This window comes from Phyllostomus hastatus, unplaced genomic scaffold, assembly GCF_019186645.2.
Source record: "Phyllostomus hastatus isolate PE091 unplaced genomic scaffold, TTU_PhHast_1.1 phas_contig_150, whole genome shotgun sequence".
NCBI classification, from domain to species: Eukaryota; Metazoa; Chordata; class Mammalia; order Chiroptera; family Phyllostomidae; genus Phyllostomus; species Phyllostomus hastatus.
Window position 1 is genome coordinate 29,003,396 of NW_025333611.1, and position 16,394 is coordinate 29,019,789.

The following is a 16,394-nucleotide window of genomic DNA, read 5'->3' on the forward strand; positions in this document are numbered from 1 at the left end:
AGAGCTCTTGTCGGGTGTTCCTATCCTTGGGAAGGCCACTCCATTCCAGATTATAAGGAAGATCTTCATTACTGAGTCAGACATAGTAACTGATTTCCTCTTACCAATGATCAGTGAGGAATGGCAGTATTACACAATTCAGATTTAAGGCAAATGTATTAGGGGCTCCTGGACTGCTTGCTTATAGACACACATTTGGAATACTCCCTTTTTCTCAATGGACATACTATGTGTATAAGTGTCATGTCTAGAGCTTTAGCAGCCACCCAGTGCCAGACCCACTGAAGATGGCCATGCTGGAAATTGTCAAGAACCTGGATCCTTGCTCTGGCCAGGTAGCCCAGTTGGTTATAGCATCATCCTAATATAATCCAAGTTGTAGATTCAATCCCTAGTCAGGGCACATACAAGAATCAACCAATGAATATGTGAATAAGTAGAACAACAAATCAATGTTTCTCTCTCTCTCTCTCTCTCTCTCTCTGAAATATCAATTTAAAAAAATTAAAAAAAAAAAAAAAAACACCTGGATCCTTGATGATACTGCAAAGCCTTTAAATTTAACAACTCTAAAGTCAGAAACATTAACTTGGGACTTCCAATTACTGAGAAAATAAATCCTCCACTGCTCAAGTAGTTTTAGAGCTGGCTTTTCTATGAACTGCAGTGTAAAATATCCTAACTAATATAGGTATTGGTTAATAATAAGAAGAATTCCTATTTTCATAGCTTCTTTAAAAATAAGAATTAAAGGCTTGATCAGGACTATGGAAGTTGTAAGAAGCTGAACATTGTCATATGCATCTCCCCTACAGAACACACATCTAATACACAGGAAGGGTACAGGGAAGACTTCAAAGCATCTCAACAGCAAAGACACCAAAGAGCTAGCAAAGCTTAAAAACAAGAACATTGATCCACATGGCACACAACACAAATTCCCAAAATAATGGAAACTACTACTAACAGTGATTAATAACAAATATAGTTGACCCTTGAACAGTGCAGCAGTTACAGGTATTAATCCCTCTGACTATTTGGAAATCTACGTATAACTAACTGGCTCTCCACCTACACAGACTCCAAGCCTGTGAATCTAAAATATACTTAAAAAGTGAAAATATAAGCCCTGGCAAAGTAGCTCAGTTGGTTAGAGCATTGTCCTGATATGCCAAAGTTGCAGGTTCAATCCTTGGTCAGGGCACATGTAAGAACCAGCCAATGAATGCATAAATAAGTAGAACAAATCGATGTCTGTCTGTCTCGCTCTCTCTCTCTCTAAAAATCAATACATTTTCTAAAAATTTTAAGTGAAAAATACTGAAAGAGAGGAGATACTTTCTGATATAGAATTCCATTACATTTTAACTAGTTTAAGGTTTTTAAAAAATCTGAATTAAACTCCATTACCAACTCAAGTTAATTGATGAATGCAATATAACTATCACCTCCTACACTATCGCAAATTGGCTAGCTACTTAAAGGAAAAAAAATTTTTAAAGATTTTATTTATTTATTTTTAGAGAGGGAAGGGAGGGAGATAGAGAGAAATATCAATGTGCGGTTGCTGGGGGTCATGGCCTGCAACCCAGGCATATACCCTGACTGGGAATCGAACCTGTGACACTTTAAAGGAAAATTTTTACAAGATTGAAAATAGGAGTATAAAATGGATACAACTTAATTTTAAAAATACTAAAAAGATACTTGTAAATTAAATGTTTTTTAGATTTTATTTATTTATTTTTAGAGAGAAGGGAGTGGAGGGTAAAAGAGAAAGAGAGAAACTTCCATTGTCTGCCTCCTGCATGCCCCCAACTGGGACCCAGCCCACAACCCAGGCATGTGCCCTGACCTGGAATCAAACTGGCAACCCTTCAGTCTGCAGGACAATGCCCAACACACTGAGCCACACCAGTCAGGGCATGTAAATTAAATGTTTTAATGTTAGCAGAGGAAGGTATTGTTAACTTCAGAAAACCTAGGTAAAATAAATCTTCCCCACTAGGTAACAATATAAACGTTAATATATCCCCAATCATCACCGTACCTGTTGCCTTTTAGCTGCCATGATGTTCAGTTTATCCACTTCCGGTTTCAGGGCTTTATACTGTATTCCCAAGTCTTGTTCAGTGCCAGCATTCCTCAGTTTCAAGATACCATCTTCCACCTATTAAACATAACCCCCCCCAAAAGTAAAATTCTGAACAATGTAAGTCTATATATAAAGAACTTTTTATGCCTTTTAACAGCAACACACATAGCAATCCAAACTTTCTCTTTAGTTTACATGGCACTCAAACATCTGAGAAGCTACTACATGGGAGCTTTATGAAAGGTGGAAAGGACAGTATGACTGACTTCTGTTTAAAGGATACAATTTAACATATATTGGTTTCTCAACTCTGGAACTCAACTGGAACAAGAAAATGTTTAATCACTAAAATAAGAAGGGAAAGAGTCAAACAATACATTTGCTATAAGTTCTTCATTAAAACCAAGACAACACAGGCTCATAGTAGAGCCGTATGCCATACGCTAGGAATAAAGGAGTAAGTGAAAATTAAACAAAAACATTCCTGGTCCTTTTAAGTAAATCAAGTTCAAAACCAATCCAAATCCCCAGGAATGCTGAACTAAGTATGGCCAGCAGCAGTCTCACTGTGCTACTGAAAATAATTTCAGACATAGGCCTGCCTGTACTTACAACTTTCAGCTGCACAAGTAATTTGTAGACATCTGCCATGTCAGCCAAAATAAGCAGCCGGGTAACTGCAGACAGCAAAGCTCGAGCTGCCCGAACCATGTTGCCACGCTTCACGGAAGAGCAGGGATCATCTGCAAACTCTCCTGCAGCACTCTTCATCAAATCACCTGTTTTACAGAATGCAGAAAACAAACAGCACAAATGAGCAAATAGCTGGTCTACATTTCAAAAAATAAAAACTTTGTATATTTCATACATGGAATTTAGTTTAAGGTTTTTTTTTATTTTTGTGGTTGCCTTTTTCTCTCTCTTTTTTTTTAGAGCTGTTACTAAGAAAAGCACCCTCATATATTGCTTATAAAAGCACAATACCTAGAAAATGATTTGGTATTATACATTAAGAGTCTTGAAAAATACTTCTCTCCAGTGATGTAATAATACTCCTTTCAAAAAAGGAACATTATATGTATCCTAAGAAAACTAAATCCAAGATTTGAGTGGGAGAAAAGAAAGGATCTAATGAAATTTACCCTCACATCCACAGAATTACACAGAAATATAGCAACCATTATGTAGGAGCACCACACTTCACTAACCATCCTAACTGTCTATGTGCACAGCTCTAACAGTAACAGACTCACTGGTATGTGGAAGACAGAGTTCAGTCACTGAATCACTCATTTTTCTCATAGTGGAACACTGCCAACAGCTCAAATGCTCCACAACAAGCATCTAGTTAAGTAAACTATGGTCTAACCTGGAATCAAATATTCTGCAAATATTAACATATATATGAAAAATGTTAAGGCATAATGATGGAACCTTAAGCAGAAAAGAAACAAAATGGTAAGTGTATGTAATCCATGTTTAAAAAAAAGAAATGACTGAAGTCAAAAGACAAATAATATTTATATACTAGGTTACAATCTGATTCTTTACATTACTCTGTACTTATAAAAATGTCTTCTGTAACAAATAGGTATTATATCCATAATAAACTTAAGCTAAAAACATATACATTTTACTGATTATTAGGAACATCCAGCTTACACAATTCTGAGTTCAATAATGCTAACAATTTATTTGTAACATTTCCTAGAAACTTGTAAAATAACATAGTTTTTGTCATTTGTTTCTATTAATACCCTTTTAAATTGCCTATATTGTCCCTCTTTTCTTATAGCTGGAAGCAACTACAGGACCAGTGCTATGTCTGTCCACCAGTTATGCTACTGACAGTACCTGTAAAAGGCCCTGGCCAGTTGGTTGGAGCTCCATCTTGCAAACCGAAAGGTCGTGGGTTCAATTCCCAGTCAAGGCACATACCTGGGTTATAGGTTTTACCCCCAGCCAGGACGCATGTGAGAGACAATTGAATGATATCCCTCTTACATAGATGTTTCTCTCCCTCTCTGTCTTCATCCCTTCCCCTCTCTCTAAAATCAATGGGCATGTCCTGGGGTGAGGATTAAAAAAAAAAATTTATTCCTGGAAAGCATATACTCCCTCCCTTGGCTGAATGTGACCACTTCAGTTTAAGCTTAAAGGCCATTCACTCTATCAACACTTCCATAAATGTAAAAAAAGTGCATTCTCAAGAAATCTAGCTACTTCCAAAGAGATCTACCAAATATCTCCTAGCTATCAAATTTACTTGCATAATATGAGCTGGGGGAGGGGGTAAATCCATCCTCAGATTTATATTAATTAGGTTTAGAAGCACCATATATACTGAAAATAAAGACAAGATCCAGTTCTGCATTATTTGTCAGGTCAGGAATAGCTCACAATAAACAATTTCACAATTAAAAGTTTTTTTCTGTACGTAAGATACAGACATATAGCAATTATTATGTGGATATATGACATTACAAATGTTATCTTATAGTACTTAAAAAGACAGAGCCCATTCATTTATTTATTTATTCAAGAAGTATTTCAGCACCCATGATACATCAAGGACTGTATGAAATGCCAGTGATGCAGTGCACAAGAAACAGACCATGTCCTCATGGAGCCCTATGGCAGGAAGACAGACAAGTAAACAATTAAAAGCTAATTAACACAGGCACCTGTACTCAAAGGGCTCACATATTAGAAAGTATTACAATGCAATCAGAATTACAATAGCCCTGTGGACAAGGTGCTATGGAAAGATAGTTGGAAAAGCTATTTACTCACATAATAAGTTGTCTCAAAAGCCTTGCAGAAAAAGATATTTGCCTCAAGTGATACTAATATTAAACAAGAGATACAATAAATAGAATCTCACCTATTTACTGAGAGCTTATTACACACTAAAAACAAACAAATCCAATACAAAGCTGAACAAGACTATCCCTGCTTTCAAATGGTTTATAATCTAGAAAAGAGAAATGTGATCATATGGAAATCATGTGGCATTATAATATACAAGCTGTAACAAAATCATAAAGTACCACAGGGTTTCAAAAGAGGATGCACTAACAACCAACAAGTTTTATGGAAGACATGATACTCCAAGACGTACTCTACCCTCTTAGGATAAGAAGGACTTTGGACGGTAGAGTTAAAAGAGTTAGCACCTGAACAAAAAAGGAAAAGCAACACAGTAATACCCAATATTTATTACATATCCACTCTGTGACACTATCATATTTAATCCTCTCAACCTCCTAGAAAGTAGGCTGTATTAGCCCTTCTTTACAAATGAGACAACTAAAGCTTAGATAGGTTAATTAAATCACAGTCACCTGCTATTAAATGGTAGAACCAAGATTTGTAATGCCAGTGCTTATGTTCTTACAACCACTTAAGTCGAGGTGTACAAAAAGAAGGCATAGTTGGGGGCTGACTGCTCTAAGTAGCAGCAGATGGGAATGGAAAGACCACAGAGAGAGTGTAAAGAAAAATCCCTGAACCAAAGAACAAATTCAAAGTCACAGATACAAAGATTAACCTAACAATACATACAATAAATGTGACCAGAGACAGAGGTCAGAAAGCCACAATGAGAGCCCAGGAAAGAAAAGTAGTAAATTATAAAGGCAGGGGGTCAAATAATATGATAACCTTTGATTATGAACAGTGAGGGAGAAGAAAGCACCAAAGATTACTTAAAGGTTTCAAGCTAGGGTTGTCCTGAGACAGAAAAGAAGGCAAGAGCACACCATATACTTTCAAAAATATCATAGATCAAACCTAAATGCAGGGCTACAATTATAAAACAGAAAACACTGACATAAGTCTTCATGACCTCTGGCAATGGTTTCCTAGCTATAACACCAAAACCACAAACACAAGGAAAAATAAATTAAACATGATCAAAATTCAAATTTTTCGTGCTTCCAAGGACACTACCAAGAAAGTAAAAAACCGTGACTAGCACAGCTCACTTGGTTGGACGTCATTTCGCAAAGCAAAAGGTCACCAGTTTGATCCTTGGTCTGGGCACATGCCTGAGTTGTGGGTTCAGTCCCTGATGGGGGCGCATATGATAGGCAACCAATCGATGTTTCTCTCTTACATCAATGTTTCTCTCTCTCTCTTTCTCCCTCCCTTCCCCTCTCTCTAAAAATAAATATTTTTTTAAAAGAAGGGGAAAAAGACCCACAGAATGTGAGAAAATTTTTGAAAACCATATACCTGATAAGAATCTATTATCCACAACACATAAAGCGCTGTTACAACTCAACAATAAAAAGATAAATAATCCATGCCCTAGCTGGTGTAGCTCAGTGGATTGAGCGTGGGATTGTGAACCCCAAAGGGTTGTCGGTTCGATTCCCATTCAGGGACATGCTTGGGTTGCAGGCCAGGTCCTCAGTGGGGGGTGCTCAAGAGGCAAACACATTGATGTTTCTCTCCCTCTCTCCTTCCCTTCCCCTCTCTAAAAATAAACAAAATCTTTTTTAAAAAAAGATAAAGAATTTGATTTAAAATAGGTAAAGAAATTATATATACATCTTTCCAAAGAAGATACATAAATGCCTAATAAACACATGAAAAAATGTTCAACCTCAACAGCTAAGGGCAGTGCATATCAAAATCACAATGAGGTATCACTTCATATAATCAGAAAGACAGCCCTGATTGGTGTGGCTCAATGGATTGAGTGTCGGCCTGCAAACCAAAGGATCACTGGTTTGATTCCCAGTCAGGGCACATGCCTGGGTTGCAGGCCAGGTCCCCAGTGTGGGGCGGGCAAGAGGCAACCACACATTGATGTTTCTCTCCCTTTCTCGTTCCCTTCCCCTCTCTCTAAAAATAAATAAAGTCTTTTTTAAAAAAAGACAGGTAACAAATGTTGGCAAAATGTGGGAAAATTGGAAACTACACACCCTACTGGTAGAAATGTAAAATGAATCAGCCACTTTGGAAAACAGTCTAGCCGATTTCTCAAAATGTTAAATGCAGATTACCGTATGACCCAGTAATTCCACTAAGTATATACCCCAGAGAACTAAAAACATCTCTACACTAAAAATGTATACATGAATGTTCACAGCAGGCACTGTTCATAATAGCAGAAATGTGGGAACAACCCAAACATCTACCAAGTAATGAATGGATAAACAAAATGTAATATTTGTGCATATCGGAACTCCCAGGATTGCTGTGGAGATAAAACCAATGTTCATGGAGTATTAGACTAATGCCTGCACTTCCACACTATCTATGATCACTGTTAGAATTAGAGATAGACTGAGAGGGAGAGGGAGGCAAAAAGACAATAACAACACAACTGAAGAATGAAGATTCTAGATCACAGAGAGGAACGCCTATAATCAGGACCACAGAAGGAAGTGAGAGCCATACGAGGAGGAGCAGTTCCTGCACCCTCAGATGAGAAGTGGGAGCAGAGGTAGCAAGAGGCACTTCCATGCACTGTTGGAGGAATCTGTTTTCTCAGAAACAGTAAATGAGGTTCTCCTAAATACTGAGGAGGATGGAAATAAAAATGAGGCTTGAGGATAGTGGAAAACTCTGAAGGAGCTGCTGCTGGAAATGAAAAGAGGTGTTAGCCTGAGGTAAACATACGAACTGTGGGCAGAAGTAAAGGCCTAGATAAGGCCAAACAAGATGAATTTAAAGTAGTTTCTTTAAACTAAAGTTCATCTAAATGAATCAAAACTCTTCAATGATCAGCTTATATTTGAATGGACAAGTGAAATGTCTTATAAATAATTTTAAATTTAATTTTCATCACTTAACCTCAATGTACTAATCCCCCATTTTCACCAACTCTCAATTTCTCTCTTCACCATAACCTCTTCTTCCTCCTAAATTCTCACTCCCACCAGATACTTCTTAAACAGTCTCATGCTTTTGACAGCTAGCATGATATCATTCCAAAACACTATCAGGTCAAATGACAGCAAATAAGTGGAACTGAAAGGAAGAAGCAAAGTAAACAAAATATATTTATATCTACTCTAATCGCTTTGGGTTCACAGCTATACTAATGGCAAATCCTTAACTTCGTGGCTAACATGCTATTAGTAAAAGAAAAAAATCTATCAGAAACATACTGTATGATGGATTAAAACATTCAAATTTTCTCTACTCACAAAACTATGAACAAATCTGTAAATGAGTCACTAGCTAAAAACAAGATCTTCAAACTTCTTTTAAGGGTCATCTCTGTAAAAGGAACATGACACTAAGACTGACTTAGGATGTTTAATAAATGTAAAATATATATGCAAAAAAATCAAGAATTCTTTAAAAACAATACAGTACATTGTGACTGTCAATTAGTTTTAAGCATTCTTGTAAGAGTTATCACAAGCACTCCTTCCTCATACAAAAAGACAAACTGGGAAAACTGAGGCAGGTAATTTGTTCAAGATCACATGATCAGCAGTAAAGGCTGAGAATACACCTGGGTCTTCTGGCCTTGTCCCAATCGTCTCTAGTCAACTACACTACATTTGGTGTTAACTAAGACACAAAGAAGATGAAACTTAAGAGAACCACTATCTGTCAAGGAATCAGATCTGTCTACATGCCCATCCACTAGCATTCTTCCCTAAGGAAGCAGGGGATGAAAGTTAAGTTCCTTTGGAGTTCAAAACAAGGACGAAGGGCAATTGTAAAGGAAGTAAACCAAAAAAACACTGAGTTCTACATTAGAACAGGACCAGACCAAGACCATAGCGAAGCATCAAACATCTTGAGTGAATTCTTTTCAAAGCAATCCAACTCTTTATATAAAGTTCTAAGGAAAGGACGGGCCTGAAAACCGTGTGGGTGTATGTTTGAGAAAGAGACAGACAGTTGAAAAAAAAGAAAGAAAGAAAGCTTGGTTTTTCTTTTTCAAAATAAGCCTAGGAAACATGAGATATTCTATTATGCTATGCCTTTAAGACAAAGAATGTTACAAAGTAATGTTAATGAATATACACTTGACCCTTGAACAAGGGTTTGCGGAGGTCCACTTAAATGCAAATTTTTTCCAATACCTGTAACTGTTCCAACCTGTGGCTGGGAGTCCACAGATGAGAAGGGACAACTGTACACACTGATCTACGCCATTTTATATAAGGGATTTGACCATCCTAGGATTTTGGTCATTGAGCAGGTGTCCTAAATCAACACCCACAGATATCAAGAGACAACCAAGTTTTGGGGGAGCCAAACTTTACATTCAGATTTGATTGCCTGGAGGTCAGCACCCCTGATCCCTATGTTGTTCAAGAGTCGACTGTACTTATTCTCCCAGAACACTGTTTGGTATAGATTAAAAAAAGGTAATAACACGGGGTCTGAATCCCAACTTGGCTATTTGGCAGCTGTGTGACTTTGGGTTGCTTTCTCTCTACCTGTTTTCTCTTGCATAAAATGAGAATACTATCTCCCACTTCACTGTGTTGTTCTGAAAATTAAATGAAGCAATACATACAATATAATTAACAAATACCTCCATGCCCTTTCCACATTACCATCCACTTTCTTCAATTTTTAAATCTATTCAGAACATGGTTATTGCTCATATACCAACTGAACATATAAAGTCATGCTGGAAGTTTTCCTAAAGGATGAAGGAAAAAATGGCTTTTAATTTGTAATGTTGAAGCAGTAAAGAGGGAATCTCCTTCATGCGACTGTCTATAGTGCAAAAAGTAGTAAAAACCTGGTGTTTTTGTGGCAAGCAAAACTTGACTTTAGTTCTACTTTCTGGGCATTATTTTCTCCAACTGTTTGCTTTTTTACTTTTTAAAGAAATTAAGTGAAGTTCCTTCCTGTTTTTAGGAACTTGTCATCTCCTTCACCTATCCCATTTACAACTTCACATACAAAAAAGTTCATGTCATACAACAAGAAAAGCTCCCAACCACAATGCCACTGCAGAGAGTCCAAGGTTGTCAGAAATTCAGCTATGTAAATATCTCTACAGTCTTTAAAAGTCCTCCAAGGAGACCCAAAAATTAGAACAATACTAAGGATACTTCTAATATGTTCCTTTTCTACCTTGAGGTCCAGAAAAAGATAAGAATTTTGCCAGCCCAGCAGGGGAACATGGGTTTACCTTCTGTAAATTACATAATCCACCCGCTCTAAGAATCTTGATTAATGGGGATTTGTTTTTAAATTTCCCCCTTGAATAGCAGATATAAAACAATTTATACTGCACAATGAGAATGGAGAACACAGCACGGTTATGTTATAAGGGTGGGGTGGGTAGACCACACCAACATACACAAAAATATTAACATAGGTAGTATATCACAAGGTGATACAGCCCGAAGGGTGATTATTTCATGCTGATTGTTTTTAAAATTCTTCTATAATGTATATACTTTTAAAGAAAAAAGTTTTTATATGATCAAAATATGTAAAATATCTTTACTTTATGTCTGTGATACATAAAACTCAGGGTTTCCTAGAAAGGAGTAACCTAAAACACTCAAAAAGCCTATCCAAAATTTCTTTTTTTTAAGGTATAAAAAACTCATGGCTATTAGTGTCACTGCAAAAATAAAATAAAAATAGCACACTTTATGAAATTTAAAAGCTTTTTGAATCAGCTGTCTTGAGAAGTTTATCCAAAATAGATAAATGGTAAAATAAACAGGCAACCCAATCACTTTGTCATTATTTTTTGTTCAGTTACTGCAGAAGTTCAACTATTATACAGACCTTAAGTAGACATTTCTTAAATAAAACATTTTATGAGAGCGTATTATTTGTTATCAATTGCCAAATCCAACAGAAAAAGATATTTTTAGACATTCACCTGAATATGCTTTTGAGGGCCAGCAAAAACAGCTCTATATGAAAATGACAGAAGCTTCCAGTAGAATAGTTAAGATACTTACCATCTTAAACATGTTCAAATTATTCATTACAGAATCAATTTTGTGGCCATAAGAGGATTCTGATCTCCCTTCTCCCACTGATTTTCCAGATGTCCTTCCTCAAGTCACTTTGATCTCTTTACCTCAAAATTATTTTAAATGTTTAAAAATTTTTTTCTTCTCCATACCTCATACTACACTTACATACTACACATACATACTTACACATACCTCAACAACAGCCTTCAGTCTTTAAAGAAAAACCACTCTATGTGTTTACTATATTCCTTTTGTATATTTGAAAAGTGAATAAAACTCTGGAGAGTTAGAAAGGTCTGTGGTTTTATGGTTCAAAATAGTCTCTTTAAGTTGCATTATTATTCTGTAAAGGATATTATTCAGCCATTAAAAATTACATTGTAGGAAAATACTTGATGATACTAAAAGATATTCAAGATTCATTAAGTGAAAAAACTGACAAAATGTAGCAAAAAAATATTTCTATACACATGAATATATTCATAAAAAACAAACTGAAAGTCTAACCAAAATGTTAAACATTGGTTTCATCTCTGGGTAACAAAATCACAGCTGACTTTTATTTTCTTCTTTTTGCTCTTACTATCAAAAGCATGCTTACTGCAAAAAAGTTACTTTTGTTTTTAAAAAAAAAATGTTTCCAATTCTACCCAGTGAACAGTCATAGAAAAGGGGAAAAAAAAAGAGCAACCAACCAACCAACATCAGAGGTTAAGTATGTTATAATACATGCCCTCCACCACCCTCAACCCCTTATTTAACAGCTTGGCATCTTTTCACACAGTACAATTTTTTTTTTTTAAAGGCATCTAGCCCTGGCTTTTGAATACCTAAAACTTCTTTATCATGGGATTCCTAATTCTTAAGTTACTTTTTTTCTGTTTTATCTCCACTGATAAAACTACTTTATACCAAATTCTCTAAAATACAATTAAGGGATCTCATCAGAAAGGAACATAACTATTCTTATTTTATCATTCCATCAACTTTCATTTTATAAAATAATAAATTGACAGGACCAAGGCTTCACAAAATTATTTGCTAACTTCAAGATAATCAAGAATTAATACCCATTTCCCAAGCTGTCCCACTACTCCCTTCCCCTCACACCCCCCAAATATTTTTAATTCATTTTCTATGGCCGTCTAATGAAATAAGACATTTTCCACTCTTATCAATGAAGATAAACTGGCAATATAGTTACACGAATAACAGATTTCATAACATCATCCTTTGGGAAGGAACCAAATAGTGGTATATATCTGACATAACCTGCATGCCCTGCGACATTAGAATAAATCTGAATAAAACACTTTTCCTTTCCACCTTCACCTTTCCATTCATCAATGAGGGATATTTGGCTAAAAACACAGACCCCTAGATGATACCTCTATACGTAAAGAAAAATTGATGATTCAAAAATTCCTGACAGATGCTTTAAGACAACTTTCCCAAGGTGCCATTTTTAATCCACAAAAATGTTTATCTTTTGAAAATCAACCCAGGAAATAAACGTTTAATATCATGTTATTTAAATACTAAAAGCCCATCAGAATCACTTCAGAGCATGGCCAGAAAAACTCTCAACCTGTATCTTTCCCCATCCTGAAGGGGTAAGGAACAGAGCTTTGAATTTTCTATCAATACTTTTAGCAGTTAACAGAATGGATTGATTTTATTTTAAAAAGTTAAAATGGAGTACCACATATATTCACGTTCTCATTTTTCTTATTAATTCAAGTGTGCCCTGCTGCTATTCAGAAACACTCCAAAGAGAGGCACTTACTTCCTGATTACGCATTCAAATAAATGCATAACATGCATTTCAACTTGGAGTCACTTTCTTAAGAAAATAACTAGTAGAAACCATGTTACTGTAACATCATGGTTGAAGTCATGCCGAAGTCAAAATTGTAATACCTGAGATAATTCCCTTGGCTACTCTGAACAAATATATTAAGGTAATAATATTACCCACTGTAACTTAAAAGTATTATTATCCTGGCTAGTGTTATTTATTTTTGTGAGTTTAACAAGAAAGCCAAAAATATTAAGAGAGAAGCTTTTTCAAAATCACATGAAACATTAAAATTTAATAAGCATTTTCCTTTCCTCACTTCCAAGCTGGCTACAGCAGAACCCAAGTCTCTGCAGAGCAGCATATGCTCACACAAGGGTAGTGATCCAGAAACAGACAGCATCCTTGACACATCCCAAGTCAAAGGAAATGCACCCTCCACTCTAGAGACTTACAGTTGAAGTCAGACAGACAACTTTAAGACATAAAACACCCAAATGACAACCAGTTGATGATTTTTTGGAATTTGTATTTTGCTTTTCTACTCAAGTTAAATGAAGAGCAAAAGAAAATGTATTAAATTGTGAGAGGGGAGGAATGAGGGTCAATAATGAACAAGTTTTAAATTAATCACAGTTTTCAGGAACATATGAAGGGTAGGATTTGAAGTGGGAGCACTTCTAACAACAGACCCAGCCAGGGGAATCACATGAAAAGAAATAGCCACACAAGTAAGATGAGAAAACAGAATAAAAAATCTAGCAAGATGGCAAGGGGAAAAGGCAGGATAACAAATGAGAAGCCAGAACTCAAAGCAAGAGTATGAGAAAAATCAGCTGATTTCTAATGAGGTTTAATTTCTTGTGAGGAAAGTGATTACAGTACTCTAAAATCCTAATTAACTTAACTTTAATCTTTTTCAAAATGTTAAATGTTTCTCTGCTATTGCTCTTCCAGAGCATCATTACTAACACTTTTGAAACCCATACTCAACATTCTAGGGTAGGAATACTCATCATTTTTCTCCTGTGAAATAGTCAACAGCCCATACATAAGATCAAGCTCATGACTCCAACCTGATTAAAACCACACTAATAAGACCAGACAAATTACAATACAATCTCTCTCACATACCCACATAAAACTTCTAAAAGCTATAGTTCATGTCTTTACATCATAAACTTGGCAAGCCCAGACTCTACTATGTCTCCTATCTACCTCTCAAATAGTCACTGACAGCTGCTTTGTCCTGATCACATCTGCCTTTTAACATCTATCTTCCAGGCTGCCTACTTCTGATGTGAGTACGTCAGTCTGGAGCTGTCACAACTGCACTGGACAGGATACCAATTTTCACCTCCTTCAATCTGACTCTAGTCATTGCCAGGGAGAAAATTATGCCTCAAGAACCTGACAGCTTATGCTCAATATCCATCCTTTTTTGGGGGATAAAATATATCATTTTCCTTAAAACTGCCTTTCCAAGATTTATAATGAAAAACTATATGCGCACACACAAACATATACATATACACATGTGAACACATGCATGCACATACTCCTATCTCCATATGTGTTTCCCCCATATAGAAATCATTCAAGCTGAACAAAGGAAGATGGCATCTATGTCTTCCATTTTACTATACAACTAATGAGACATATAAAAGGATGTCTCTTAATATCAATTAAAAACCCTCACTGCCTGTCCCTTCTTTATGACACTGTCCTACGAAACCGTCAGTTTTATCTGACTTAGCAATTCTATGCTTTCAAGATTTGAAAAGCTAAGAAGTTGTCTGTGCAACAAGCACAGACATTAAAGAGTATGCTCACCAATCAACCCGAGCATGCTGAGATCACGCACATGCTAGCAAACTCAATAGTTTTAAATCTCATTTTAGTAGACCAATGAATACTGCTTTCTTGCTCTAAAAATGCCATTTCTACAGGAAAAAAAGTGGTTCTTGTAACAATTGAAACAGTACTGAACAACACTGACTATTCTCAAGAAGTTGAAGTCCTGCTCCTACTCAAAAATAATGCACTTTCATTATAATCCAAGTTTACCCAAAATGGAATCATGATCTGAAAACCAGAAGTTGAAAAGGAAGCCTCCAAAAAACATCTTACAACAAATAGTGCCTAAATATAAATAAACATGAAAAGAGGGAAACAATAAGCCAAACATTAAAGTTATCTGCTTTCTATTTATTAGAGAAAAAAAACCCTCTATTTTCACCTCCTGGCCATTTGGGGAGAAGGTATATGTAGGTGTCACTATTAAACGTTTTTTCAATATTGGAGAAGAGGCTGCAGTGAGCTATTGAGATATTTTCATGCTGTCTATCATGTGAATAAGAGCACATATATGAGAGATGACTACCAAGTTAGTGGTTAGTGGTGTGGCAATCGTGGAAGAAAAATCAAGCCAAATGGTTTGGAAAGCAGTAAAAGCCACTGGCTTTTCCCACAATCCTTGCTCAGTTCAACAGAATTCTACCACCTTTTCCACAACAATCACAAATCTGGTCCCACCATTAAAACCACTACAGACACATGCAATCATGTCTTGATTTTCAACTCCAAGATAATTCTACCTCTGCAATACCAATAGGCAAGTGGCTGGAAATCTAAAAAATCAGCACCTCTGGCCCAATAGGCCTTGTCTCAATTTCTGAAAACCTGGTAGAATTCCAATGAATAAGAAAAATAACAGGGCTTCAACAAATCAACAAAGCAGCACTTCTTACTGTTATTACTTATCACTGCTCTAAGGGCTCTCACAAACACCATTATGTTTCAGATATATTAACTAAAATACATGAAGAAACAGCATCAATTAGCTTCAAATAATGCAAAAATTTTTTAAATAACATTTTATACCTATTAAAATTGCAAAAAAAATTTAATGGACTATCCCATTAGGACTTGTCAAGAACCATTTATTTCTATTCAAAATCATTCTACTTTACCTCCTATTCCTTTAAAGAACTCTCCTACCCTTTCCTGGACATGTGGTCCAGGCTGGCTAATCAGTCTCCTCTGGCAACAGAACTGGTTCAAGGCTGAGCCAAACCCAAGCAAAGCTAACCAGTCCACTCTATGACTATGATGTAAACACTGAGGAAGAAAAGTTCTTTCTCTGCTGGAATGACAAAGCTAGGAGGACCACTTCAAACTAGAGGTAGGCATCTTTTCCATGTGTACACATGAAATTAGAAGTAAACTAAAATACATGGAGGCAAGTGATGAAGAAAGCCTCATACCCTCTGAGTCAGTCTCACCCAGCCATGCCTGAACTCAAGGTCCTCAAAATGTCATTTTGTTCAATGCTGTTTCCTTATAACACTGACTTTAAAAAAATGATTCCCAGCCAGGGCCACTGCTGTGTGGAGTTTGCACATCTCCCCATGTCCACATGGGTTTTTTCTGTGTACTCCAGCTTTCTGCCACATCCCAAAGATGAGCACATGAGGTGAATTCAGACATCTACACTGTCCTAGTATGAGAGAAGGTGGGTGGAGGTGTGTGTGGCTCTGCAATGGAAAGGCATCCTGTCCAGGATGGGTCC

At 36.3% G+C, this 16,394-nt stretch overlaps 1 protein-coding gene across 3 annotated transcripts in view; it reads right to left on the reverse strand.

The window, feature by feature from the left end:
- CTNNA1 (catenin alpha 1) overlaps nucleotides 1-16,394 on the reverse strand; it is a 294,712-nt gene that overhangs the window by 115,066 nt on the left and 163,252 nt on the right. For all 3 annotated transcript variants that reach the window (XM_045819887.1, XM_045819869.1, XM_045819877.1), the window contains exons 4-5: nucleotides 2,708-2,874; nucleotides 2,051-2,170 (exon numbers count right to left, since the gene is read on the reverse strand). In XM_045819887.1, coding sequence (XP_045675843.1) covers nucleotides 2,051-2,170; nucleotides 2,708-2,874 — 287 coding nt within the window. The remainder of the gene's footprint in view (nucleotides 1-2,050; nucleotides 2,171-2,707; nucleotides 2,875-16,394) is intronic.